The 26,339-nt window shown below is 39.2% G+C and overlaps 1 protein-coding gene across 1 annotated transcript in view; it reads right to left on the bottom strand.

The window, feature by feature from the left end:
* myo1g (myosin IG) overlaps positions 1 to 26,339 on the bottom strand; it is a 50,094-nt gene that overhangs the window by 8,313 nt on the left and 15,442 nt on the right. The window contains exons 13-21 of the mRNA XM_059350033.1: positions 25,873 to 25,947; positions 25,605 to 25,737; positions 22,956 to 23,122; positions 21,331 to 21,538; positions 20,502 to 20,725; positions 19,195 to 19,339; positions 16,132 to 16,236; positions 15,213 to 15,326; positions 6,828 to 6,985 (exon numbers count right to left, since the gene is read on the bottom strand). Of these exons, the coding sequence (XP_059206016.1) occupies positions 6,828 to 6,985; positions 15,213 to 15,326; positions 16,132 to 16,236; positions 19,195 to 19,339; positions 20,502 to 20,725; positions 21,331 to 21,538; positions 22,956 to 23,122; positions 25,605 to 25,737; positions 25,873 to 25,947 (1,329 nt within the window). The remainder of the gene's footprint in view (positions 1 to 6,827; positions 6,986 to 15,212; positions 15,327 to 16,131; positions 16,237 to 19,194; positions 19,340 to 20,501; positions 20,726 to 21,330; positions 21,539 to 22,955; positions 23,123 to 25,604; positions 25,738 to 25,872; positions 25,948 to 26,339) is intronic.

Here is a 26,339-nt window from a genome sequence, read left to right as displayed (position 1 = left end):
CCTTATTAGAGTTTGTCATATTTAGTTCTTTTGTAATGTTTGTTATTCTTTTCTCATATGATATATTTGTTTCAGAAAAAACATTGGCCTATTTTATTTCATAGGCTATTTTAATTTAAGATGTTTTTTTACTTAAACGTGCACTTTATGGAGCTTTGATTAAAAAAAAAAAAAAAAAGGTACTCCTGTTGTTATACAGTATTTATGTTCACTAAGATGAACAGTTTCAACAAAACTACTTGTGACATGTGATATTTGGCTTTGACTTTGACTGAACATTTGCTCTCACTTTGCCATAAAAAATATCGGGATATATATCGTATATCTATATTCAGCCTAAATATATCAGGATATGACTTTTGGTCCATAACGCCCAGCCCTAATTTAGAATATATAAAACAATCGGAGTGCTTCCATTCTGCATAACAAGTTATTTTACTTTTGATACTTAAAGTACATTTTGATGCTGATACTTCTGTACTTTTAGTTAAGTAAGATTTTCAATGCAGGACTTTTACTTGTAGTGGAGTAATTTCACAGTGTGGTATTAGTACTTTTACTTAAGTAAGAGATCTGAATACTTTTTCCACCACTGATGACAGTAGCCTGGCTGTAAAAAAATGGAGTTTGTGGAGGGACGATTCTCTTTGACCAATCAGTGTTTTAACTCCACCTTCTAATATCGACTCAGGTCACTTGGGATCTCAATGTGAATGTAACACAAAAATTGTACCAGGTCTTATCCACAACTTTTGATAATGGAAAGCCAAAAAAGAGCGAGCTAAGTTGAGTTGAGCTGTGGAGTAGCATGCAGTAGAAACAGGGCATTAGTTACAATCCACCACTCGTTACTCTCCATATGATCAACACTGCTTGATCACTGATCCTCTGCCATGGATGAAACCAAAAATAGAACCAGACCAGAAGCTGCAAAGTGGAAAAACCATAAAAAGAAAAAGACAAAACCAGGGACAGGAAGTGAGCGGAGTGGACGAGCTGACCGAGGTAGAGTTCAGAGCAGGAGCTGCCTCCCCGGCCGAGAGACGAACACATTGAGGACAGCCACTGAGGGAGGAAAAAAAAGAGGAGGCAGAGAAACAGAGGAGGCTATTTCAGGCTTTGGATGACGCCTCCAACGACCTAAAAAGTGAATTTAGAATAGAAACGGCCTTCAGTAACCGACAAACTGTTGACGTCCAATGAGGTCAATCAAGAAAGTCAACAAGTCCTTGGACATCAGGAACAGGTCACTGTGTGTCTGTGGTCATTAAAGCCACATCACAAGACCTCTCACATATGCTTTGAGGTTAATGAAATCTTGTTTTTCTCTCCTCCTCGTTTTCTTGCTTCTTCCCTGGGAAGGGAGGGGGTGACCCAGAAGATTGCTATTAATGCAACACCGTTCCAGGTCTTTCCATATTCATAACTTAAAGTGCTGATTTAGAAAATGCTGCATAAGGAGAGAGAAGCTAGGAGACCAAGAGATGAGAGTAAATGGAAATAAATAAAAGGCAAATGGAACAGAGTAGCTGCTTTGCCCACAAGCTAACGGCTGGTCACCCCAAATGACACTGAGGAGTATGATTCATCTGCAATATTTTAATGTTTTACAGGGAGAGAAAAAAGCAATCTTTATATATGTTAGGGCTGCAACTACTATTATTATACGTTTTACTACGTATTATTTTCATTACTTCATTATCTTGCTTAAATGTTTTGTCAATAAATTGTCAGAAAATAGTGAAACATGTCCAGAGTGATGTTTTCAAACGGTATGTTTAAGCAAAAATCCAAAGCTCTTCAGTTTATCATCATGCATGACAAAGAAAAACATACATTTTTTACATTTAAGAGGTATAAAACCAGCACGTGTGGCTTATTTGTTTCATTGCAGCTATAGCATATATACTAAGGGTGTTTATTATAATCTGTTATTGTGTGAAAATGTGGAAATAAATGGCCGTTCATAAAATACACCAGCTGACCGACTGCATGACCGGATAGTAATCTAGACTAATGTTGTTGTCTTCACTAAAAGTAAAACATGAAACAATCTGTGCAAAACAATCATGACACCAAACTGTGTGAGAAGTAACGACAGTTTGGATTCATCGCCACAGATCTGAGACAGTTCTATGCAGACCTGTGAACAACTTCTGATAAATTTATGGGAATTAATAAGAGCATTTGTCTTTCCTAATCCAGTTAATACGGCAGTAGCTTTACTAAATTAAGCCAATCAAATCGTTTGCTTCCTGCATTCACTTGAAAGAACAGCACCATAGAGAAATGGGAGAGAGATGACAGTATGAAGCAACAGAACTGCTCATTTCTGTCTACAGTTTTTACAGTTTTAATTGAATACCTCTGCTATTGATGGCAGAATTGTAAATAAAGATATGGTTGTTTGTTGTGGTGGCAACTCAAAAAAACACAACAACATAAATTGTACAGTATAGGTAAGGCTACATGGGTTGGATTTGTGAATTACTAGTTAGTTTTAATTTGTAAAAATATATTTCACTTTGCAAAGAAATTGAAAAACACTAAATATAGAGACAGGAGATAAAAACTTGCACATAAAGTTTTACAAATTTCACCAAACTGCTACAATTTTTGGTGAAGCATCTCAGCTGATACATAAACTTCTATTCTACCCAGTAAACAGTGTCTGGTCGTGATCAATAAGATAATAAAATCCCCAAATTGCCTTTTAAGAAAAAAGAATCCTCCTCAATCTTTTAGGCCGGGGTAGATCATACCCTAAATCCTGCCTTTAGCCCACTCATACTCCCCCAGCTGTCCCAGCAGATGGTCCACAAGTCCAACCCCCTCCAAAATACACACACAGTAAAGAGACACATACCGGCACAGACACACGCCTCATTCATGCTGACAGCTCGGGCCCAGGTGACAGGAAGAGAAAGCAGAGACGGGATGAGAGGATGAGGTACAGGAAAGAGGAGAAAGGGGAGGAATGAGCTCTGCCGAGGGAACGAGACACGGATGTGACATGACAGAAAACCAGACAGCTTGTCTTCGCTAGTCCTCACCGACAACACGGAGCGGCTTTGAAGTCAGATTTTACCTTGTGCCTCTAACGCTGCCTTCGCTGACCCAGTTTTGTACAACTCACTGTGCCACCAAACACTCACACACTCTCTGATCCAGTCTCTCGTGTCTGATTTAAAGAGATGAGAAGAAAAAATAACAATCACTCTATTGACTGTTCCTCCCCTGACCAATCTCCAAACCTCATAAACTAAAATTGATGTGCGCGTGACTTCTAAAGTCTGGGATCTCATTTCCTGACAGAAGGAAGCACAAGAGGAGTGTGTTTGTGTGTTGTCATGCTCCTCTCCCCTCTCGCACATGCTCACACACTTACACAGTTCACCCCTGACTTTGTCTCATGAGTTGAGGTCGCGACCTCCTCCATTCACCGCAGATGGTGGCACAAAGACAGGCAGAGGGCTGAAACTGACTCCTGATTGTCGACTCTCCTCTGCGCCGCACCCCGACCACAGCCACGCAGCTGCTGCAGGGACCCCGGTGATGCAGATACCCTCCCCCCTAAAAAAACCCCAAACCCAGACCAAAAGTCTAAGACTCATAAAACCCACAAAAGCCTCACTGGGGATCTGGGATCAGCAAGCTGAACATACACACAGTAAGACTCATAAAAGTGGGAACACACACCCTCATGCGGCTGCCGCCTGCCCGGCCTCTGAGCTGCAGAAACAAAATTAGAAGTAACATCACACTGATGTCAGTGAGCTGACAGCTCGTTTGATGTTTTCCCTCTGCATGGCACCAGAAATCACATAAAAACATAAAACTGGCTCTTGACTATGAATAATGTTCCACAAATTTTCACTGATATATAACAGGATTATTGAAAAGAAGCCGACACAAATGCAGATATAAATGGGGTGCACAAAATATTAGAAGAACAGAAGACTAGATTTATTGCAAGACTGTTGATTGGTGTTAGACTGCGTAGAGGTTCTATATATAACTTTTTACATGTAAAAATCTGTTTTTATTGCCAATGTGTGAACAGACTGACCTGAGACCAGAGTTCAGATAAGCAGTTAAGGATAATGAATGAATGAATGAATGAATGAATGAAGCTTTCACATTTCATGGAGTAGTGCAACAAAAATCCTTTTCCATGTGAAACATTTTGTGCTATTGTAGTTTTAGCTGGTTAGCTGGTTATTTCATCATCATTACTTTCTCTATCTGTTTTACCTTTTGGTATCTTATAGACAAAACAATTCATCTAGATAATAACCTGGCAATTGACTGATTATGGAAATGACTGTTAGCTGCAGCACTTCCATTAACAGTTAAACTTCAGTCTTCAAACTTTTTTTATCCAATTAACATACATTTTTCTGTAACATTTGATTTCTAACAGATTTGAAATAATGCAATAAAACACCGATAGATCAAATTAGGCGACTGAAATTCTCCCTTCCCACTCACTTGGCGTTTCCAGAGCTTTCAGCCACTTCTAATGGTCTTCTGCAGTGTAGTAGTTGCTGGTTATTGCAGCCAGTATGCGTGCATTGCAGAAGTCTATGTAAGTGTGTGTGAGTGTATAAGGTGGGTTAATGATTATGTAAATTTGTCTTAGTATCTATAATCATGTGCTTATATAAACATGATGTGTGCATGTATACTATATTGATTTTAATACGGTCTCTTGGGAGAAAGGCCTTGAACTAAAAAGAGATCAAAGAAAATGAATAAACTGAGATTCTAGTTTGTTACCATGGGGCCAAGTATTCTAAGTATTCTCTATCATGCTTAGTGGCTAAAAGCTTCAGAAACATTTTACCTTCAAGAATTAACCTTCATACTCCTTTTTTAGGGATAAAACCTCAGAATAATGAGTCCAAACTATAAGGATGTGGAGTGTTTTGAGGGATTTTGGCATAAAGCACGATGACTTTCCACCAGACGTGCTCCACTCTGTGTTTGTTTGTATTTTTCCCCCTCTGCCTTTACGTCACTCATTGTGGTCCTGGCAGGATTTGGAGGATTAATACTTAGGGAGACCAATCACTGCAGACTGGGTCTCTGCGGGCCGTACTTACAACAAGACACCCACTCACACATACACACACACATACCCACGCACACATTAACACACGCACTACAACCAAAACAGTCTGCTGTGTGTGAAAAACTTGTGCCATTCAAATGAAGTCTGGCAGAGACGAATGTGGGTGGATGTGAATCAGGTTTATAAACAGCGATGACAAATCAGGTTCCGAGTGATAAATGTGATAAATGTCAGCGTGACTGATTCATTTCACAGCAGTTATTCAGAGTGGGGAGCAGACACCGACAACTACGACAGTGATAAATGCCAAGAGTACGATTTGCGTAATTGTTATGCTGCATTAATAGACTTCATTTTTAGTCGGGGTCTTTGACCGGTAACTCTGAATCTGATGCCGTGTTGTTTATTTGTGTGACACTGAGACCCGAAAAGCTGCATGTTTTCTCTCCGAACAATCACTTCATAATCAATAATTAATTTATCCTCTCTGATGAAAGTTTTCGAATGAGAGAAATCAACTTATCTAGTGTTTGGATCTAATGGAAACCCATGTCATTTTATAACAAACAAACAAATAAATGATTAGAATATATATATTTTATATTTTCTTTTTCTGGATAAACAAATCTTTGCATGTTCCTGCGGTGCTTCTGAATAACGTAAATAGTTTACCAAAGTTGTCAGTCAGTCAAACCAAGACTGTCTATTCAAAATAAATTAAAACCGAACTAGCTGTGAACCATTACTTCGGGGTACTGTACACCACTAAAATGAATTATAGTTTAGATAGTTTTATGATTTGTCTGATGTCACTTTTTGACATCAAAGAGATTGTGTTTTGTGAAAATTGTAGGTGCAAAAAAACAGAACATTTTAGTCAATTTTATTGCTATGGAGCATTGTTTGTTTTTTTTGCATCGTTTTGTTGTAATTGCCATTTTTTGTTGTCTGTCTATTTTCAATCAAACAGGTACAATATGTTTAACAGTGTGCTGCAATGTTTGTATTCTTATATAAGATGTGGTACTGAAAAAAAGTAATATTAGAGGGATTCATTTAGTTGTGGTCCTGCAGGTAAAAACTGCCTGGCCAGTGCCTACCCAACAATTCATGTCGCGTCCCAAAACAACCAATACGTGTCTCAAAATATATATAATTTCTTCAAACACTGGCCTGGTCATTTTGATATGTTGACCCTGCAAAGAACAGATGATATAGAACTTTGACGGCTGTTTTTTCTGAATGCTTTTGGTGTCAAATTGTTGAGAAAAATATTAATGGTTTGCTCCAGATTGAGCTTTTAGAGAAACTGAAATTGGAATTTATTTCATATTCAACTATAGTGTTGTTTGTGTTTCCAGGTCACATCATCACAGGTCGGGAGCAGAGAGAGGCTTTTATAAATAGAAATCCTGCACAGAGGTCCTGAATTAAAGAGTGAGATGTCCCTGAAAATACAACCCCGATTAGAAACCTCCTCCCAGAATGCATAAAATCAGAATGAGTGCATATATTTACAAAAAACAAAAGTCTACCAATTAAAAGACATTGTGTCTTTGTACTGCATTTAATTGAATTCAGGATTTAAAAGATTTGCAAATCACTAAATTTGTTTTTTATTATGTTTCCACAGCATCCAAACTCTTTTAGACTCCGAGTTGTAATTGGCATCTGAGGCTTTCACAGACTTCAGTCCAAGCCAAGCAGGAAGCCACAGGATAAAGTTTAACAGTGTCTGTTTGTGTGAACTGACCGTGTGAAGTGGTCCACCAACGCTCCCACCAGCTCGCCCACTCGGTCCTGGTTGGTGCACAGCTCCCCTCGCTGCAGACACAGCAGGACGTCATCCTGGGAGGACGTGTGTAGCGCCACCATCTGGTCAACCCCACTGGTCACACTCAGTCCTGTCAACTACGGAGAGAAATAGAACCACAAAGTCACACTCTGACACAACACCAACTGTGACTGTGAGGATGTACGTGTATTCAAGGAGTGTAGACTGTATAAAAGACGTGGGCCAGGACACCACCCACTGGTTTGTGGACTACTGTCTCGTAGCCTCAAGTTTGGCATTTTGGCTGTCACTAGAGGTGGGGTAAAAATCGATACAGCAGAGTGTTGGGATATTTTACGTGGCAATACTATAACGATTCATGGCCGCCATGTATCAATATTTAGCGCCTGCAGGCTGTCAGTATTTTCACCATATAAGCGGGCTCACTTTTAGGAATATACTGGAGATACTGGTATCATATGAAACTAGGAGATCTAAGAAATCTATAGGCACCATGTGTTAGGGTATCGTGTCGGGAAGTTGTTGAAATAACGCTGCAAAGTTAGACTTTTTTTATGTTTCATTCAAAAAAATTCAGAGCAGTGAAGCTTAAAGTTGAGGAAAGTTTGAGAAAATGCTGCAGTTGTTGTCGTCCATACATGTTTGATATCAGTTCAGTTCAGTTTCACTGAATACTTTGTTGGTCAGTCTGTGGGTTTGACTCTCATTGTGGAAAAAGACTGAAGTGAGATGAATAGACTGAGAATTTTCTGTTATGTGACAAAACAATTCTTGATTGACTTCAATTTTGTGGACACAAAATGCAGTTAAACAGTTAAATCGCAATATATTGTATTGCAATACTCACCATTTCGCAAAATGCTTAAAATCGCAATAATATCGTGTCGTGACTCAAGTATTGGGATACAATCGTATCGTGGGGCCTCTGATGATTCACTACTCTAGTCGTCACCATTATTAATGCATGAGAGGGTTGGCCTGATGGAGCGAGCGTAAGGAAGCTATGCATAAACTATAAATATATATATATATATACTTTAAAAAATGTGATTGTGATGGTTAAAAAGCAACACATAATGTCATGACTGTGGTTAAAATTATTAATTTAGATGTAATTATCTGCCATATTAGCAAAAAAAGCAATTCCTATTTATATATTTATTATTTTCAACCATTCAACTATTCTGAATTGAAGACTTCTTTAAATGTTGCATTTCTACTTTAGTTTGGTACGAGACGTGACTGCAGGCTGAATGATATTCAGTGTCACACACTGGAGCCTCAGAAATTAATTTGTATAAAAACGTCGGGGATTATCACGTCAATGCATAATACCTGTGAATTGAATACAGTGCAGTACAGTATATCCTGGATCGAAAATCACGCCGTGAATGAAGTCTGCGGATTATTTCTGCTCAGAGGATGTAGGCTGAGAGAAAATCTGCCCCAGCTGCACGTGTGGTGGAGGTGCAGTGAAAGTCATGAGGTTTGACCCAGTTGGAATAATGTACAGATTTACTGCAAAGGTATTCAGATGTCTTACTGGAGCAAAGGTAGCAATGCTACTAAGTATAGTAAAGTAGTAGTTCTTACTACAGTAAAAGTATTTGTTTCAAAATATACTTAAACTACTTAAGGTGAAAGCACTCATTATGCAGAGTCATATATGTCTGTTCTCTAAACTGCTGAGAAATCCCCTTATCATAAATATATCGAGGGAAGCTATACATCCTAATGTTCTAGGTCTCCAGTTTGTAGTTGTAAAGTTTCATGAGGCTGTGATTATCCTAGAGGTCACAGCAGCTCATTTTATACAGTGAGGTCAAGTTTAAAAAATTGCTCTCACTGCAATGAAATGGCTGCTATGTGGACTAACGTCAGACTCCAGTACAGGGACCCCAGTATGCGGAAATATTCAAATATAATAGGCTGCATTGAAAAAAAACTGCGTAAAGTAGTCATGTCTGTAAAGAGGAGAATTGTAGGCACCCATAGAGTCCACTGACCCCACCAGAGGTCAAGAGTGTTGTCAGTTTTCCCTCACTAAAATTTTCACCTTATTTAGGAGCATCATTTCATCCCCTGAAACTCAACCCGCCACTAAGGAGTTAACCTATAAGAATATATCATGGTTTATAAGGCGATTAATATTTTGTATTAATAGGCTAAATCTGCAAAGAAACTAAGCCATCAAATAAATGTAGTGGAGGTAGAAAAAGTGCATTTGCCTCCAAAATGTAAAAGAAGAATAATGTAGCAAAGTAAAGAGATCATTTCTCCACTGACTGAGTGAGGGAACGACAGCGAGAGAGGTGTGAGAAACAGAGGAACAGAATGTATGAGAGAGATATGCATACAGAGGAAGTGAGATGCGTCACAGATTTCAAAGACGGGTGGATTAAGCCTCTTACGGCCTCCAACACACACACACACACACACACACACACACAGAGGTTAATCCAGCCGGACGACAGTGTGTCCCAACACCGTCAAGGTACAATCTGTCCCTCCAGTGTTGAGCCACTTATTGTGGAAATGTGATGAACAGACACATTTCTTGATTGAATGTATTATTTCTTAATTAATAGGAATGACAATATTATTATCAGTGGATCTTTTTATGTGAATTGGTTTTGGCTGCTGGTTTTGCAAAAAGACGTCAAAAAATTAAAGATATCTACTATATAATTCCTTAAAAAAGGGAAAAGAAGAAAAATCCACATATTTTTCAGGCTAAGAAACAGAGAATGGATAAGAAGCAGCTCTGCCTTCACTTTGAGTCACCAGACTCTTTGGTATACAGTAATAAAGTTTGACCGTCAGCACTGAAGGCTGAAATGTCACCAAGGTCATAAACTTATGGACCAATGTGACAAAACAACAGCAGCATGCGTTACTGTGACGTTTGTTTCCTGAATAGAATTGGAAACGTTTCTTAATCAATGTCACATATGCTTGGTAAGTGATGTCAGTAGAGTCACAGTAGAGTCACAGTAGAGTCCGCATTCCCATTTCAAGTTTTGTTTTTTTAATGAAATCCTCAATGTTGCTTAAAGGGATAGTTTGTATTTTTTAAGTGGGGTTGAGGTAGTCAATAGTCAGTGTGTTATCTACAGTAGATGGCGGTCGACACGCCTCCAGTTTGGAGAAGCAGACAGGAGCTAAACAATGTACTGCTGTGGACAGGGGCAGCAGCTGAATGTAAGACTTAAGACTTATCTTTTTGATTTGGCTTTTACTTGGACCATATTTAAATATTTTTCTGCTCATGCATCTTAATTAAAGTTAAAACATCTTCTCTTTTATTTATTTATTTGCTATTATCTATTAGTTGATGTTTATATATGTAAATTTTTTTATCATGCTTTACTTTTTAATTAGTATTATTATTATATCTAGCTTTACTACTTTTTATTGTTATTAATATTATTTACTTTTGTTTTTTATTTTATCTTACCTGACTTTATTTTTATTTATTTGATCTGGGATGGGATGGGATGGGATGGAAGGATGGAGGGTCAGGGGTGGAGAATTGGTTTTGAGTGGAGGGTGTTTACTTGTTTTTATGTTTTATTTATTTTTCCCCCCTTTTTTTCTTTTATATGCAAAGCACTTTGTGTTACATTTCTTTTGTATGAAAAGTGGTATACAAATAAAGTAGATAGATCAATTTGAGACAATCTGTATCAGTTTAATTGTACGTTATATTTTCAACGCTATACCCTGTCATCAGTCGGGAACTGAAGCTGTTCTATTCTTTATTCAAAGCCACTCCTCTGAGTAGTCATTTTACCTCACAGAACACAGGAGATGCTGGACTCCATCGTGTAATTGTGTGACTTTTGTGAATCAGAGTTAACCTTTTAAATCACCAAAGTGAAACAAACCCTTATTGAATTGACCCGAGTCATAAAGTAGATTAACTTAAGCTGCAGATTTTATTTTTTACTGTTAAATCTGCTCTCTGTTCATCATTTTTATGGACCCATGCTGGTTCCCCCTCACTTTTTAATCAAAGAACCAGATATTTTCTGATGCAGTTGTTCAGGGATTTTTCACTTCAGGAGCCAGGGACACATGAAAGATTTCCTCCCACTTTGCGAGTCCATAGGATTATTCAATTAAATATCAAAAAATGATTTTTCTATTGATCAATAATACAACTAAATACCTCAGTAGTGTGTTTGGATGTTAAGGACAGGTCCAGTGAGTTCAAATGTGTTGCTTGACATCTGAGTTTCAGTTTACACGAATGAGTCGAATCCGTTCAGGAAAAAACCCAGAAGAAATGTCACAGGAACGCACAAAGCTGTTGTTTTGTCACATCAGTATTTGACCTGAGTGACATTTCAGCCTTCAGTACTGTCGGTCAAACTTGATGACTGTGTAGAGAGAAGTGTGGGGACACAAAGTGAGGGCAGAGCTGCACTGCTTCTTCTCTATTCTGTGTTTCTGACCTGGATAAGACTCATATCCTTCACTCTGAGCAGCGGAGCTTAATGGCATCAGCTATCTTTAGCTGCTCCGTTGCTGCATAATGATGGTTTTTAACCCTCTGGCATGTTGAGCTCTCTCTCTCTCCCTCTCTCTAAAACCTCTGCTGGACGTCCAGCTGTGCTGACTCATTGTGTGTTATGTAGGTGTTGTTGGCCTTTACAAAGAACCAGTGAAATTACATTGTACATACAGTAGAGAACGGATCTGTAACAGCATATCATCTGATAACTGCTTCACTTAAAACTGCCCTTCAATGATAGATTTTGACACCCAAATGTCATAAATACATTTGTTTGGACAAATATAATGATAACAACAAAAATAGCTTTTTATATATAGCAAAAAGCAATTTCCAATGGTTTTCTTGATAATAACCAAAATCATTATTTAAAAAAACATGGAAAATGGCTAGATATCAGCTCCTAAATTAAACTCTTATGAGCTATTTTTGTAGTTATCATTATAATTTTCAAGCAAATTTTTCTAACAAATATACCTTCAGTTGTACCAAGAATTAAAATGAACAAGAAATTGAAGAAAATAAGGGTGGTCTAATATTTTTTTTCCATGACTGTAGACATATATGAGAAAATGTCATTGAAAAGAAAATTTGATTACACCACCCTTGTATGTGCCCTGAAAAATGCTGGCCGCTTTTTGTCCGGGGACTGTTAAACTCTTTTCACTTAAAACAAGTCCCTGCTGTCCATAGGTCCCTGCTCAGAAATACATCAGATCATGGAAGTGAATCATGATCTCAAAGCTATTTCAAGGAACCTTGAAACATCAGATTAAATAAAGCTGTCTTCGCTTTTAGCCTGCCGTCCTTCAGAGCTGACGGCCCTGTGAGATCCCTGAACCAGTTTCTCAGAGCGGGCTGTGAAATGAGCCAAGTTGGCCCCAGCAGACAGAAAACCTAAAGCTAAGCATATATGTCACAGCACGGCCACACCCTCACACAACAACAACAACCTCTACACCTATCGTGAACAGAGTGACTGACCAACACACACTCCAATCTTCGAGTCTCCAAAACAAGGTCAGAAGCCTCTTTGAGTCAAAAGAAGATGGTGTTTTCGCACTTCTTGATGGATGGCAGTGACCCAGGTCAAACATGATGGAAGATGATTGTGCGTGTGTGTGTTTGTGGACTGAATAATGGAAGTGCACAACCGAGAGGACAGATTGAGAAATAAAGGACAGCTGGGATAAAATACAAGAGGTCTGACCCACATTCCTGGCAGCTGTGAGGGAGTCGAGCTGCTACTGTACAGTTCAGTTCAGTGTGTGTCAGTGCTGATGTTTATGTTTCAGTTTCAGGGTCATTATTTAACCATTAGTTTTGGGGATAAGGTCAGAATTAGGCTGCACAAAGTTTACATCACACACAGAGTTACAGACTACAAGTTGAAAGCCTGTTTTACAAAATGTGGCCAAGTTCCAGGAACCAGAGGAACTAAACTCAGGGACTAAACGTTCTTTTTGCGCATTCCTGACAGCGTTTCTACTGCCTCTGAGGAGCCATGAATATTAGGTAAATATGTCCCATGACTGATTAAATTATAATTATTGCCTCACGGTTGTTTGCCTTCGCCATCCACTCAATTTATCTTAATGAATCTTATTTGGTCATTTATCCACTGTACAAAACACAATGCCATACATTCCTCTATATTTATTTATCTATATCCATCCTCCATACAGTTCTATACATTTATTTAACTGATCTTTTTACATGTATGTACTTTAATAGTGTACTGGTTTTTTTTTGCTTACTGTCGATTGTTTATTTTAATTGCATTTGTATTTCTATGCTACTTGAACTTCAATTTCTCCAGACACATCTTATACATGTAGTGAAGACTTTAAAGAAATGTAATGAAAGGTATTAGATGTGTTTTTGGATGAAACTTGATTGCTTTACAAACATCTTCATCATCTTTAGCACAGAAGATCTAATATCACAGTTTTAAGGTGGACAACTAGGATTAGAGTCACCAATCAGGTTGTCCTCACTTGAAGTCATAGGTGTCCCATGAAATTTTGCAATGCAAAGTCCTGAATAAGTTAGTAGAGGTGTCACGATACGATTTTATCCCGATAGTTGAGACATGAAATGATATTATTGCGATTTTAAGCATTTTGCAATATGGTGAGTATTGCGATACAATATATCGCGATTTAACTGTTAAACTGTATTTTGTGTCCAAATAGATTAACTTTGCAGCGTTATTTCAACAACTTGGCGACACGATATCCTGTTGCCTATAGATTCCTTAGATCTTCTTGTTTCATATGATACCAGTATATCTCCAGTATATTCCCAAAAGTGAGCCCGCTATGGACTCCGGAGAAGAAGAAAAAAATATAAGTTAGTATGAAATTTGGAGGTTTGGCCTAAAACATATTTCGTGAGGTCATCAAAGTCTAATCAGTTCTTTCTTGAGTCCAAGTGGACAATTATGCCAAATTTGAAGAATTTCCCTTCAAGATGATCCCAAGATATGGCTCTCACGAGAATAAGACAGAGGCCCTAAACAACATTATGCCTCCAGTCACAGGCATAAAAATGGAGGCAGCTAGTGAAGTGTTATTTTCAGCAAAGTTTTATTTCACTTCCTTTGTTTTTTTATTGCCTCTTTCTCTCTCTCATTCACTCTCTAGCTCTGTCGACCAGTGCACTGTCTTTGTCTTGTACAACAAAAAGTGTTTTTAATGTAAACAAACAACAAGAAATGTCCTACTCTCATCCTTATATCAGTACAAGAGCACTTCTTTGTTTTGTGAATAATGCAGTGCACAAAAAAATTCAGTTGCAAGGGGTTTGCGTTTGAACAAACAGCAAAATTCTGCCCTGTAAACATTTGACAAGTACTATGTCCGCTGCAGGGCTGGAACAATCTTACAGGAACTAAACTGTGTGGATGTTTCCTCGGGGCAAAATGCAGGTTCAGTTCCTGAGTTCCTCAAAAGGTTCTTGGCCTCCTGGGAAAGTTCATTCAGTTGAAACTGATAAAAGTTTGAAAGATGTGGATGTTTATCAGGAAGGAAAACAACCACAACCACAGAAAGATGCTACGAGGGAAATATAAGATCCAGTGATTTCAGATGGCTGACCTACATTAGACACCAAAAGTAAAGATATCTTAGACTCTGAAACATTGTTTTTTATTAAATCTGTCACTTGTAAGTTCCCAAACTTTATGAAAATATTCCTTTAAGATGAGTGTAATGAGTAAGGATACCCCTTTCATTACTTTATCTTGAGTTTACTTTTTCATTTTTCTCAACAAAACCCTGAAGAAACCCTGCAGCCACCTTTGGTGTTGGCTGAATTAGAAAAAAACTGTGAAAACATGTTCTGGGTTTTATTAAATCAACTACGAGAACACTAAAGTAGATCACTGAGATGAAATAACTAAATAAAGACAGCCAGTGTACACATGGCTGAAAACTGGCTTTGTCCATTCATAAAACTGAACACAAATGGGGCACAATATCAAAGACAAATTAAATTATACACAAGTTTGTCCCTGACCTAATCGATGTTTTCCTCACTTTATAATAAACAAACTGCTCTGATCTCTGGCAGCACACACCTCCTGAAAGCTGGAAATGGCCACTTTTACTTCAGGAATATATCAATACAGCACTGCTTTGCCAGTTGAAGAATTAATGTTGAGAGCAATTTGCTAAACTGGCTGTGATTAAAAACAGTATCTGTCTTACACTGTATGTGCTTTAACAGCATTTTGATGACTGTGGAGCTCTACAGCTTTAGATTAAGGTTAAAATTGGAGCGTGAATGTGCGAGAGCATGCATGCATCTCCCATGTGAGTACTTACAGTGTCTAAGGGAAGCTTCTTCAAAACCTTGTACTGTTTCTTTGGCTCTAATTTGTAGACGCACTTGTCTGTGATGAGCAGTCCTCTATCTGTGCTTTTGTTGAATCTATTCACCTGAGAGAGAAGAGAAGGGGAAGGAGAAAAGAATTAAAGCATAAAGCTGTTTGTACATTTTCTATTTAAGAGAAGAGTTTTTCGTTTTTTGCAGCTTGTCGGATCTTTCGGGTTATCGCTACTTTCGATTCAAAAGCAGGTTTTCCTTGTGGAGCTGCAAGCCAGAAACACACATGAAATAAAAACAAAAAAAACGGCAAATTCAGATAAAAAGACAAAGGCTCTGGTGGGTTTGTCAGTGTTGGAGGTTGTTTTACTTCACTTTATCAAAGCCTGCATAACTTCAATATAAACTTTGGCTAAAGCTGGATCCAGAATTTAGTGGAAGCCCTCTCTCTACAATCCCTGATAAGCAAAATATGGCCATTATTATCCACAGGGAGCTGATAAGAGTCTGTCATGAGGTGAAATAATAGGCAGGGCCTCAGCTGACTCCATTTAGTTGAGTCACAACAGGCAGACTTTAAAAATAAAAAGAATATCATAAATGTTAAGAAATTTGTAGGAGTGAATTCATAGCTCAGTTCCTTTCATGATTAATCCTCTGATTTTTTTTTTTTTTTGTATCTCATTTCTTTATATTCTTTCTGAGAGGGTTGTTTTCACCGCTGGAACATGAAATCTTAAAAGACGGGCTGACACAAAAGAGAGAAAGTGTGAGTGGGTGGAAAGGAGAACACAGCAAGTGAGAAAAACATCCCAAAGCAAAAAGAAAGCAACAAAAGAAAAAAGGAAACTCCTTGTACAAAAAAAAAGACATTTTTTTTTTTTTTATTTCTGCGTGTTTTTTTCCCACGTGCTGTACCTTTCTACAGAAGCCAGAGAAGAGGACCTGACTGTACTGGTCTTTGTTCCTCAGCTCCTTGCAGACACGGGTGAAGCTGGAGCTGGTCTGGGGGCAGTCTCGCACCTGCAGAAATTAAAGACCCCGTGTTATTCACAAGAATTTACAGTATGGTCGTGTAGGAATGTATCTCGTCAGTAAAACCCACGGTGACCTCTCTCAGCCTCTTTCAAGCCTTTTTATCACTTTAATTCCATAAGCAGCAGATCAAAGCTCGTGGCCTCAGGCTGCTGTTACCAGACACGGTGTTTGACGTGCCGTTAAGAGAGGGAGCCAGGCGGCTGATACTGGAGCTAAACTGCCTGATGAGAAATACAGTCGGGGGCTGCTAATCTGAAACCGTGTCACAGTCTCCCTCCTTAAGATTGGAGCCGTCACTATAATGTCTTTACTTTTATGGGAACATTGCTACTGAGAAATATTTTACAGTCACGTTATCTGTATTCTATAAATTTTCACAGAAAATGATCACTGGAAAGATGTTTTCATACTGAACTAACCAAAGAATGTAGACAAAAGTATGTGGACATGTCCTGCATCATTTACTACCAGGGTATGGAAAATGTATTATACAGCATACATTAGAGGTGGGGGGAAAAAATTGCTACAGCATAGTATTGCAATATTTTGCGAGGCAATATTGCCAAGTATCAATATTTAGCCTTTATTTAGCGTCAGTATTTTCATGTGTTTTTTTTTTCACTTTTAGGAATATACTGGAGGTACTGGTGTCATATGAAATTAGAAGATCTAAGGAATCTATAGGCACCATGTGTCAGGACATCGTGTTGGGAAGTTGTCGAAATAGCGCTGCAAAGGCTTTTTTTATGTTTCATTCAAAAAAATTCAGAGCAGTGAAGCTTAAAGTTGAGGAAAGTCTGATAAAATGCTGCAGTTGTTGTCGTCCATACATGTTTGATATCAGTTCAGTTCAGTTTGACTGAATACTTTGTTGGTCAGTCTGTGGGTTTGACTCTCATTGTGGATGAAAATAGACAAAAGACTGAAGTTAGATGAATTAACTGAAAATTTTCTTTAGTTTGACAAAACAATTCTTGATTGAATTTAATTTTGTGGACACAAAATGCAGTTAATGCAGTATCGTGGGGCCTCTGATGATTTACATCTCTAGCATACAATGATATTTTAGATCCTGTCCTATTTCAGTCAAGTAGCCATCATCGGGTCTGAAAAGGTGCCTTCTATCTTATGGCCAGCAGGGGGCAACTCTGGAAGAAAATGTTGGTTATCTTAGCCAGTATTTAGCTGTTAACCATAAATACCCATATTATTATCACAGTTAACATAAATTACGTGCATTTCATATCCAGGCTCCATTGTGCTGGTAACGCATGTAACCTCCCCCGCTCCAATTTCTCATCCAAATATGGTCACTTTTCAAAAAAACCATGGTGCTGATGGCTAAAAAGCCAAACTCGAGGCTTCAAAACAGTCCACAAACCAATGGGTGACGTCATGGTGGTTACATCCACTTCCCTTATACAGTTTCAACATGAAGCTCCCCCTTTGCTAACAGCTCACACATTTTTTCTACACTTTTCCCAATTTTTGGGAGAATTTATAAATTTTCTGATGATATAAGGAGTACAAAAAATGCAGCTGCTCCTTTTCTATTGATTGTGTATGGGAGAAAAATGGATGTAACTGGCCATAGGAAAATGTTTTCAAACATGCAGCCTCCTGGTGAACTGACAGGAACACAACATCCCTGCTCTGATTTCTGCAAAGAGCTTGAATCCGAAATAATAAAGTGAACTTGTTGAATCTTGTGATCTTGTCGAGGGGTTTCTAAGAATACATGTCGAGCACAAATGTTCCACTTTTTCACCTCCTTTCTTAACTTTGATCTAAAGCACCATCAGCCACATGTAGGCTGGCATGCAGTCAGGATTCAGGATGACTGCATGCCAGACTTCATGCATTTACAGCATCTATAGGTCTTTGTGGATTTAACAACAATCTCGTGAAGCTGGAGCCCTGAAGGAGGCCAGCAAGTCACGGGCCGTCTGACAAACTAACGAGGGGAGTGACTCAGTCATGCTCACGCTCCCTGAAGGCGTCTTTCAAGCCTCCGGCCACCAAACAAGCTGAGATTAGCTGTTAAATGAGCCGACTGTGGGATTCATTAAAGGACGACTGTGTTCACGAGCACCATCCTCCTTTAGTCATGCTGTGAGGCTCGACGTCACATGCACCATACATTCACAACCACAGATGATTTTCTGTAATCCAACACACTGCTGGTCATTCAGGTCTTGTTTACTGTGATAAATTCAAGTGAAAAAAATCTAATGGATTTTCCCCCATGTTCATTAAAGGAAAAAACATTACAGTGAACAACTATTAATAACTACAAAGTGTTCACATTTATCTTTTTGCCCTAGCTTCGAGGCATAACCACATTTCCAACAACAATTAGAAACAAGACCCTGGGTGTGTTACAAAAACTCATCCAGTGTTACAAACTCTGCTTCATTAATTACCTTAACAATACTATTATGTTTGGTTATGTTTGTGTTTTGCACATTAAAAGCAGGTAAAGAAATGTGGTTGATATGGCCAAATAAACAACAGAAAAAGAAGAAATGTTTAATTTGGAAAGTTTTTTTTTTTTAAATGACTTCTTTAAGTACAGTTAACAGTAAAAATATAAATTCATGAGTGACAACTTTTTGTGTTGATTAACTGGAATTCTCTTGGCCTTTTTTATCAAACCAAACTTGCATATGTGTCATCAAATGGCTTCAGTTAGGAGTTGTGATAAAATGTGGTCATATAGTGAGGAGATCATAACCCTTGTGCAGTGGTGGAATGTAACTAAGTACCTAGTCAAGAACAAATTTCCATGCTGGTATTTTTTTTATCAACTGGTATTTTTTTTATCAAGGACTTCAGGGACTATTTTAACATTATGTGAGAAAGGTTGATGTAGATCATGAATATGCATGTTATTTGAACTCAAGAGCTTCTGTTCCTGAGTATATGTTTGTGTTTTGTTCTTACGTTGGCCAGGTAGTCCCTCTCCCAGGCTCTGCTGACTCCCCAGTCTTTCCTCTCTCCGCTCAGAGCAGTCAGCGCCGCCACTTTGGCCCGAACCTCCAGCATGTCAGACGGGGGGATTTTCTTCACGATCTGCCTCGCCCACCACCTGACAACAAGGGATGGGAGCAAGACAGCGTGTCACATGGGCGGAATAATACATCAAAAGGTGCAATAGAGAACAATAAAAGTAGGAGGAATAGCTTCAAGAGGGATAAAAATAAACTTTGTGTGACGTGCCAAAACACATCCGTGTTAATCTCTCACCCAGAGACTCATTCATGATATTTGACAGATGTGGAGAATTTATTAAAACTGAAAAAATCTGCCAGGGAAGAAAAGGAAATGCAATCAGTTCTTAAGAGCTGAAAGAGAGCTTCGATGCAACTCTGACGTCTGTTTACTAATTAATATATCTTGTGTATTTAATCTGTACTAAAGAATGACTTGCGTTTTTATGTGCTGGACAATGAACACAGTACTGACCTGGAGTCTCAAGACTTAGCTCTGGACAGCTAGCTGTTTGCAGTATTGATGCTAAGCTAAGCTAACTGGCAGTAGTTTCAAACTATTCTTTTAAAGCATTTACGACTGTTACAAGTCAGATCATTTACTTCAGTAAAAGTCTTAATACCACACTGTGAAGTTACTCCACAAGTAAAAGTCCTACATTGAAAACCTTCTTAAGAGAAGTAAAAATAATCAGCATCAAAATGTACTTAAAGTAAAAGTAATCATTATGCAGAATGGACGCTGTTGTGAGGTTTAATAAAAAAATGTCTAATCACATTAAATTTATCATGTTTTTTATGTTAAATACCAACATAAATTTTTGTCATTTTTACACTGTGATAACTTGAGTCTCCCTTCATCCATGTTGACTGCTGACTGGAGGCAAAATGTAAATGTCAAGGACATCATGTTGATTCTGACTGCTAAAAATAGAGCCGAGTGGCACTTTACCCAGACTGTTTGCAGCAAACAGAGGTGGTTAGGACATCATCATCATCATCATCATAGTCATCATTATCACATCTACACAAATCACAAATTACCTATTTTGGATTTAAAATGTCAAATTGTGCTGAAAAGTGACAAGTTGCATTTAAGAGTAATTTTATTTCCTTATTCAGAACCCGTTTGCACCAACTTTGTCAGTGTTTTTTTTTCAAAGTAAAAATATGATTAGAGACTACATATTTGACATAAATGTTTGAGGCCACACTTTTACGGTGCATGAGTTTCTTCTTTTTTTTTTTAAGGAGTCTGACCTGCGATGCAGCAAGACTGTGTTGTTGTGAAACTGGGACAGCGCTGCAGGCGGGGTCGGCCACTCAACACTCTTTCCATAGTCGGCCATGTTTCGCACATTAGCGAACCTCCTCTCCACCTCCCAGAAATGGGCCTTCACTTTGTAGCGCTTATAGCAGCCCATGATGGCGTAGATGGCCCTCATCCGCCGGCACCTCGCACGAGCTAAAGCCCCACGCCACACCTAGAGAAAAAAAGAGGCGTGTTAAAGACAGCGAGCAAGACAGGAGAAACGAGAGAGTCCCACTGAGCCGGAGACGAACTTGTGCTCCAGTTAAAGAGCCAGACTTCTCTGCAGAGTCATCAAAGTAGGTCAGGGGAAAGAGAAAGGAGAAGGGTGTTTCATTAAGCAAGTGAAGTAATTGACTGTAATGTAACTGTGCTCTGGATCTCATTAATTACCCCAATTATTGTTACAGGAAATTAGGATTCAAGCTGGCAGATGAGTTTCAGTCAAACATAACCAGAAGCCACATATTCATGAGGCTGAGGCAAACTGCAATCCCCACTATGAAACCCAGAGGCCTGCGTTTGAAACTGGAAGAGATAATGTTGTGCGTGATTAAGGGTGATCGTATGATCTGAGCTGTTCGTGACATTTAATTAGGTCTCTGTGTCAATTAATTGGACTGTCAGATCAATACATCCTTATCAAAATACAAGCACAAGCAGAGCCATAGAGATCTGACATTTAAAGTCGAATTGAGGCTGTGGATGAATACTAAAAGTGGTGATGATGACAATACTGATAGCACATAATACAGTAACACTGATAATAATATGGCCGACCTTCTGAAGGAAAAGCACCAGGATGGGGATGAGGGCAGCTCTCTCCTGCTCCAGAGTATAGAGAGACCGCGGTGTTCGGACAAACAGCTTGGTGTGTCCGTACGCCACGTCGTCCTGGAAACCGTGCTGGGTGACAATGGCCTCCACGGCCTCTCTGTCAGTCTCCATCAGGTGGTTCGGCCAGGTGTACTCGCATGTCATTTTATACCTGCAGAACATTCAAGGGGGAAAGAGATAATAACATCTTACAGTGTGACGACAAGAGTGCAGTTCAATATCTCTAAAAGTGGAACAATTACTCTTGTTACTGTAACTGATTACCTGTAAAAGTATTTTAAGTCATTGGTTTAAAAGGTAAAGGTCAGGTTTATTTAAAGTCAGTGTGAGGACTGCGCAGCTTGTGGAAACTGTTGTTTAATGTCCTCTGTGGGTCTGCAGAAGCTTTGTGAAGTCTATTAGAAACAAAGTCTAGTGTCCAAACCAGGTCCATGGAGATGATTATTAAAGTTGGGCATTTAACATGCAGTTGGGTTCTACAGCTGCATTCATGTCACATCGGAATAATCAGAAAAATCAATAAAACGCTCCATCAAGTCAGAAAAACAACAACTCAACAAATGATATACACATTTTTGCTTATTTTCTGAGTTGATGCATTACAGAGAATCAAGGAAGTGAGCATGTTTCCACATTATGACCAAAGATAGAAGGACAACTTTCCAGTCCAGAAAATAGCAGCATATGAATCTGTCATACCAAAACAATCCATCAATGTGCATTATAGGAAGTGTAAGATCTACAATTTTGGACCTTGAACAATATAAGGGACTAAAGATCAGGGTAACATCACTCCATCGAGTGGTCTTTTAAATGTTTTTATCCTTAGCCATGAAAAAAAGCTTCATTATCAAAAATAGACATTGGAAAAAAAATCTTGTTTTACTTGATTTTGTACATTTTCTTTTACTAATAAAACAAAAGAATCTACTTTGTACTTTCTAGCCTCTCTGTCTTTTAGAGTTCAATGGAAAAGATCGCAAGGCTGATTGTTTTCTGCTTTTCAACATAACTTGGACATTTCAACTAATTTTAGGTACTCACAAAATTGATTATTTAGAGAAACATTGAAATCTTCACATTGAAAAAGTATAACTACTACTGAAGAAAGACTAAATAATTATTTAAACATATTAATATTTGGGCCACTGCCATTTGTAGAGCCTAACACAGACTGTCTATTATACATATATGTACCTATTACTACTTGGGTACATGTATGTACCTTTGGGGCCTTCAAAAAATGTACATATAGTTACCTTAAGGTCCAAAAATTGGCCCTAGGGGGTACATTCGTGTAGATTGTACCTCGGGGGACAAAAAAGGACTCGTACTGTACCCCTATTTCTGAGAGTGTAAGATAATGTTAATTTTAACTTAAGTGGTTATTGGTAAAAGTTTATCATGAACAAGGAGTAGTTTGGTACATTTTACGTCCCTGGTGTTACACAGAGCTGCTGGAGTGAAACAAAAATACTTTTTCTCAACTTCCTCACAGAGGAGTTGACCAAAGGAAGAGTTGAAACACTGAAGAAACCTTGCTTCATAGAGCAACAATGTTCTCTTACCGCTGCAGGAAGCGATTGTAAGGCTGCCGGTAGGCGAAGCCCGCCCTGCGCACCATCACATTCTCTATCAGGCCGAGGTAGGCCACCTGGTGCTGGCAGCGAGCATCGTCAAACAACACGGGAGACTTCATCTCGTTGGGCTTTATGCACCGCACATAGTAAGGCTCCTGAAAGACAAGAGAGATGCAGGTAACTCCTCGGCTGACTTTGTCCAGGTGTTGCTGCAGGCCTGAGTCGTGAGAAAAGAGATCATTTATATAAACAAATAAAATAAATAATGCAATTAGCATGTTTACATGCTTTAATGTTAATGTTTCTCTCCTAATGTCTGAATATACCTGTATTCACCTTCTGTCTGATACACACATTTTTGCGCCTGTCTCTTTAAGCCCTGCTCCCATAAAAGCCCAGTGTGCTCTGATTGGTCAGTGTTTCTAGGTGTTCCACATCTGCGCTCTCTGCGTCTCTTTTTATATGCAATCAAACAACACTTTAATTGCAGTGTCAATAGTTTTGCCCTCAAAAATTCTACTGTTGCATAATAAAGACACAAAAGTAACCCCGTAGTATGATTGAGGGATATTTATCATAACAATCTTGTTTTATCACCTGCACAAACTTGTATTTGTCCTTAAATTTTCATATGTTTGTCTCATTGTTTTCATCACTGCTGTGTTCATCACTGTGCAAGTAAATAAACTGCACTCAGCTTGTAAACTATGACTGAGCCGGAGCCAAGCTGCAACACTGGCAAACTGAGTTCACTGACCTTAATAAGACAGAATATTTCGACAGACGCTACAGCGAGCAGCTGAGCCTCGTAACACATCCAGCACATCTACTTATTAACAGCACATTTAACTGCACATTATAACTTCGAAGACGATAAAGCCTCTAGTGTGGAGCCACGGCTGGACGCGTGCACCTTGACAGAGACCTCTGAGGGACATGTTGTCCTGTCAGAGAACAGAGACTGCAGAGACTGTTCTCACCGTCTCTCACTCTCTGTCCATGAAAGATGAACAAGGCAGAACAAAGGGAACACTTTCTGCCCCCCAACACAATCTTCCATCATATCAATGATGCATGGGCATGTGTGGCCCCAGTTTCAACTCGGTTCAGCAGAGATTTAAAAGAAAGGATCCAGTTAATGGGGGTGGGGAGCAGATGAGGCGGGCCAGCTGGTCACAGGTGCTTCTGTTCCACAGTTGAAGAAAACATCCGCTCTTTCAACGTGACCTGAAGGTTGCCAGGGGAGTTTCCTTTTCATTTTACCTCAGCCACACCGAGACGAGATGCTACAAGAGCCTGACAGCAAGGCCGTCCCAAAATAACAGCAGGAAATGTCAGACTTCACTCAGTGCGATGAGGCCAGGAGAGGTGAGCAGCACATTTTGTGGTCCAGCACCACCTCCCCCTCACCACCCCATCAACTGCACAAAGCCAAACAGGACGAGGACAAGCAACCTTAGAAAACTGTGACTCTGACACCAAAAAGCACATTGCTATGTATACATGTTCCTGCTGGACGGTTGCGTACTGCCTCCTGCTCCACATTTTGTCATGCATGATGACGAGCCGTCCTCCCAAAAGAGACATCGCACCGACACATTGGCAGCCTCAGAATAGCCTATGAGTCATACAGGCTTTACAGGGACTAGAACAGGCAAACTAGTGCAGAGCATCCTCCTGATGACAGCAATGTAAACAAGGGAGAAGATCGAAGTTGGAGCCTAATTTATCCAGCATGAAAATATGATTAAAAAAACTAACCTCCAGTGGCTTTAATTTGACACCAATTCTGCCCTACAAACCCAAAACACAGTAACAACATATTTGGTCAAAACCGACTGACTTTTTGGTGCCTATCACATGAAGAATATTATGACATTGAAATGTGTAATTGTGCTAACAATGAAACTTGTAGCAAAAGTCAAACTACTGTAACTTATTCTGCATTTCCATTGCACGTTATTGTTCTACTGAATTCTGCTTGCTCTTCTTTCGGTTTTCCTTACGCAAAAGTTATGAAGAGTACCTGGTACTTTTTTGGCACCAGCTTAGTTGAGGTTCCAACAAGTTGAGCTGATATTAGAAGGTGGAGTCAAAAGACTGAAGAGTTTGGCATATGACATTCTGAGCATACCCACCATTTTTTTTTAATTTTTTGGCCATTTTTCGGCTTTATTTAATAGTGGCAGAAATACAGAGTAAACGGGGGAGATAGAGGAGAAGATATGCAGGAAAAGGCTCCGAGACAGATTCAAACCTGAGCCCACTGCTTACAAGGGCTAAGTCTTAGTGGTATGTGCTCTACTGGGACGCCCCACATACACCAACCATTTTTAAGTGACACAATTTTTTATTTACTTAACCCAGATTTTAAACAATGGCAGCCCACAAAACCATGACGTACAATTGCCGAAGAGCAAACAGTTTTCCAGCCTGAAAACTTTAGAAGATGTGAAGTTGAGAGAGAAGGTTTTACAGTTAAGATTCTCTGCTTTTGTGTAGCAGAGCTGTTTGGCTTTACTTTATATTAGTCAGATTAGGTAAATTTTATTAACCTATAAACAGCAAAAGCAAACTGCATGCTTCCTCCAGGGGTTAAGGGGAACAGGAAGTCAATCTTAATCTAAAGCCACTGACCTTGCAGCCCAGTTTATCCACCAGAGCCACAATGGAGTTCTTGAAGAGAGTGGCTGCGGTCAAAGGTCGCTTGGTGACCTCCGTGATGCTCAGCTGACCATCTGGCCACATCTCCTTCAGGACTGGGTTGGCACTACGAGAGAGGGGGGGGAGCAAAGAGTGAAGAGGGGACATTTTTAACTGGGTTAGCAGAGTGATGATGTGTAGGAAACTCATTATACACTTAACCCAGTTTCTGAACTGGCAAGAACATAATTATGTTTAACACCTGTTGTACATGAGACGCTTGAAATCTTGGAAAAGCAGGTCCTTGTTTTTGTCCAAAAAGCCCTCGACGGAATATCTGTAGATGTAGAGAGGAAAAAGTGAGAGTTATAAGGAGTATTTTTAAAGAAAATAGCTCAAAAGAAGGAAAGAAGCCCCAGTGGAGAGCACTTGAGTGTCAGGCAAGCATGGTAAAGTTAGACAGGAAGTCGGACAGAAAGTCAGCCCGTTTAAACAGTAAGCATCCGTCACTAAAAGGGTCAATATGAGTACCAGTTTCCAGACTCCACTCTATGCTCCAAATAATTCACTGTCCTCAGGCCGGAGGATTAAAACAACAGTCATGCCGCTTAGACGATTTACAAATTAGGAACATGGTCAAATTCCCCCTTCAGCTCACGTTTTGGAGAAGAAGAAAAAAAACTGTCTACAAACTAATCTGTCTGCCTTTTTTTTCAAACTGCTCAGTTG

Source organism: Centropristis striata, chromosome 14 (assembly GCF_030273125.1).
Source record: "Centropristis striata isolate RG_2023a ecotype Rhode Island chromosome 14, C.striata_1.0, whole genome shotgun sequence".
NCBI classification, from domain to species: domain Eukaryota; kingdom Metazoa; phylum Chordata; class Actinopteri; order Perciformes; family Serranidae; genus Centropristis; species Centropristis striata.
Note: the sequence above shows the minus strand (reverse complement) of the source record. Positions and strands in the feature narration are given on the sequence as shown.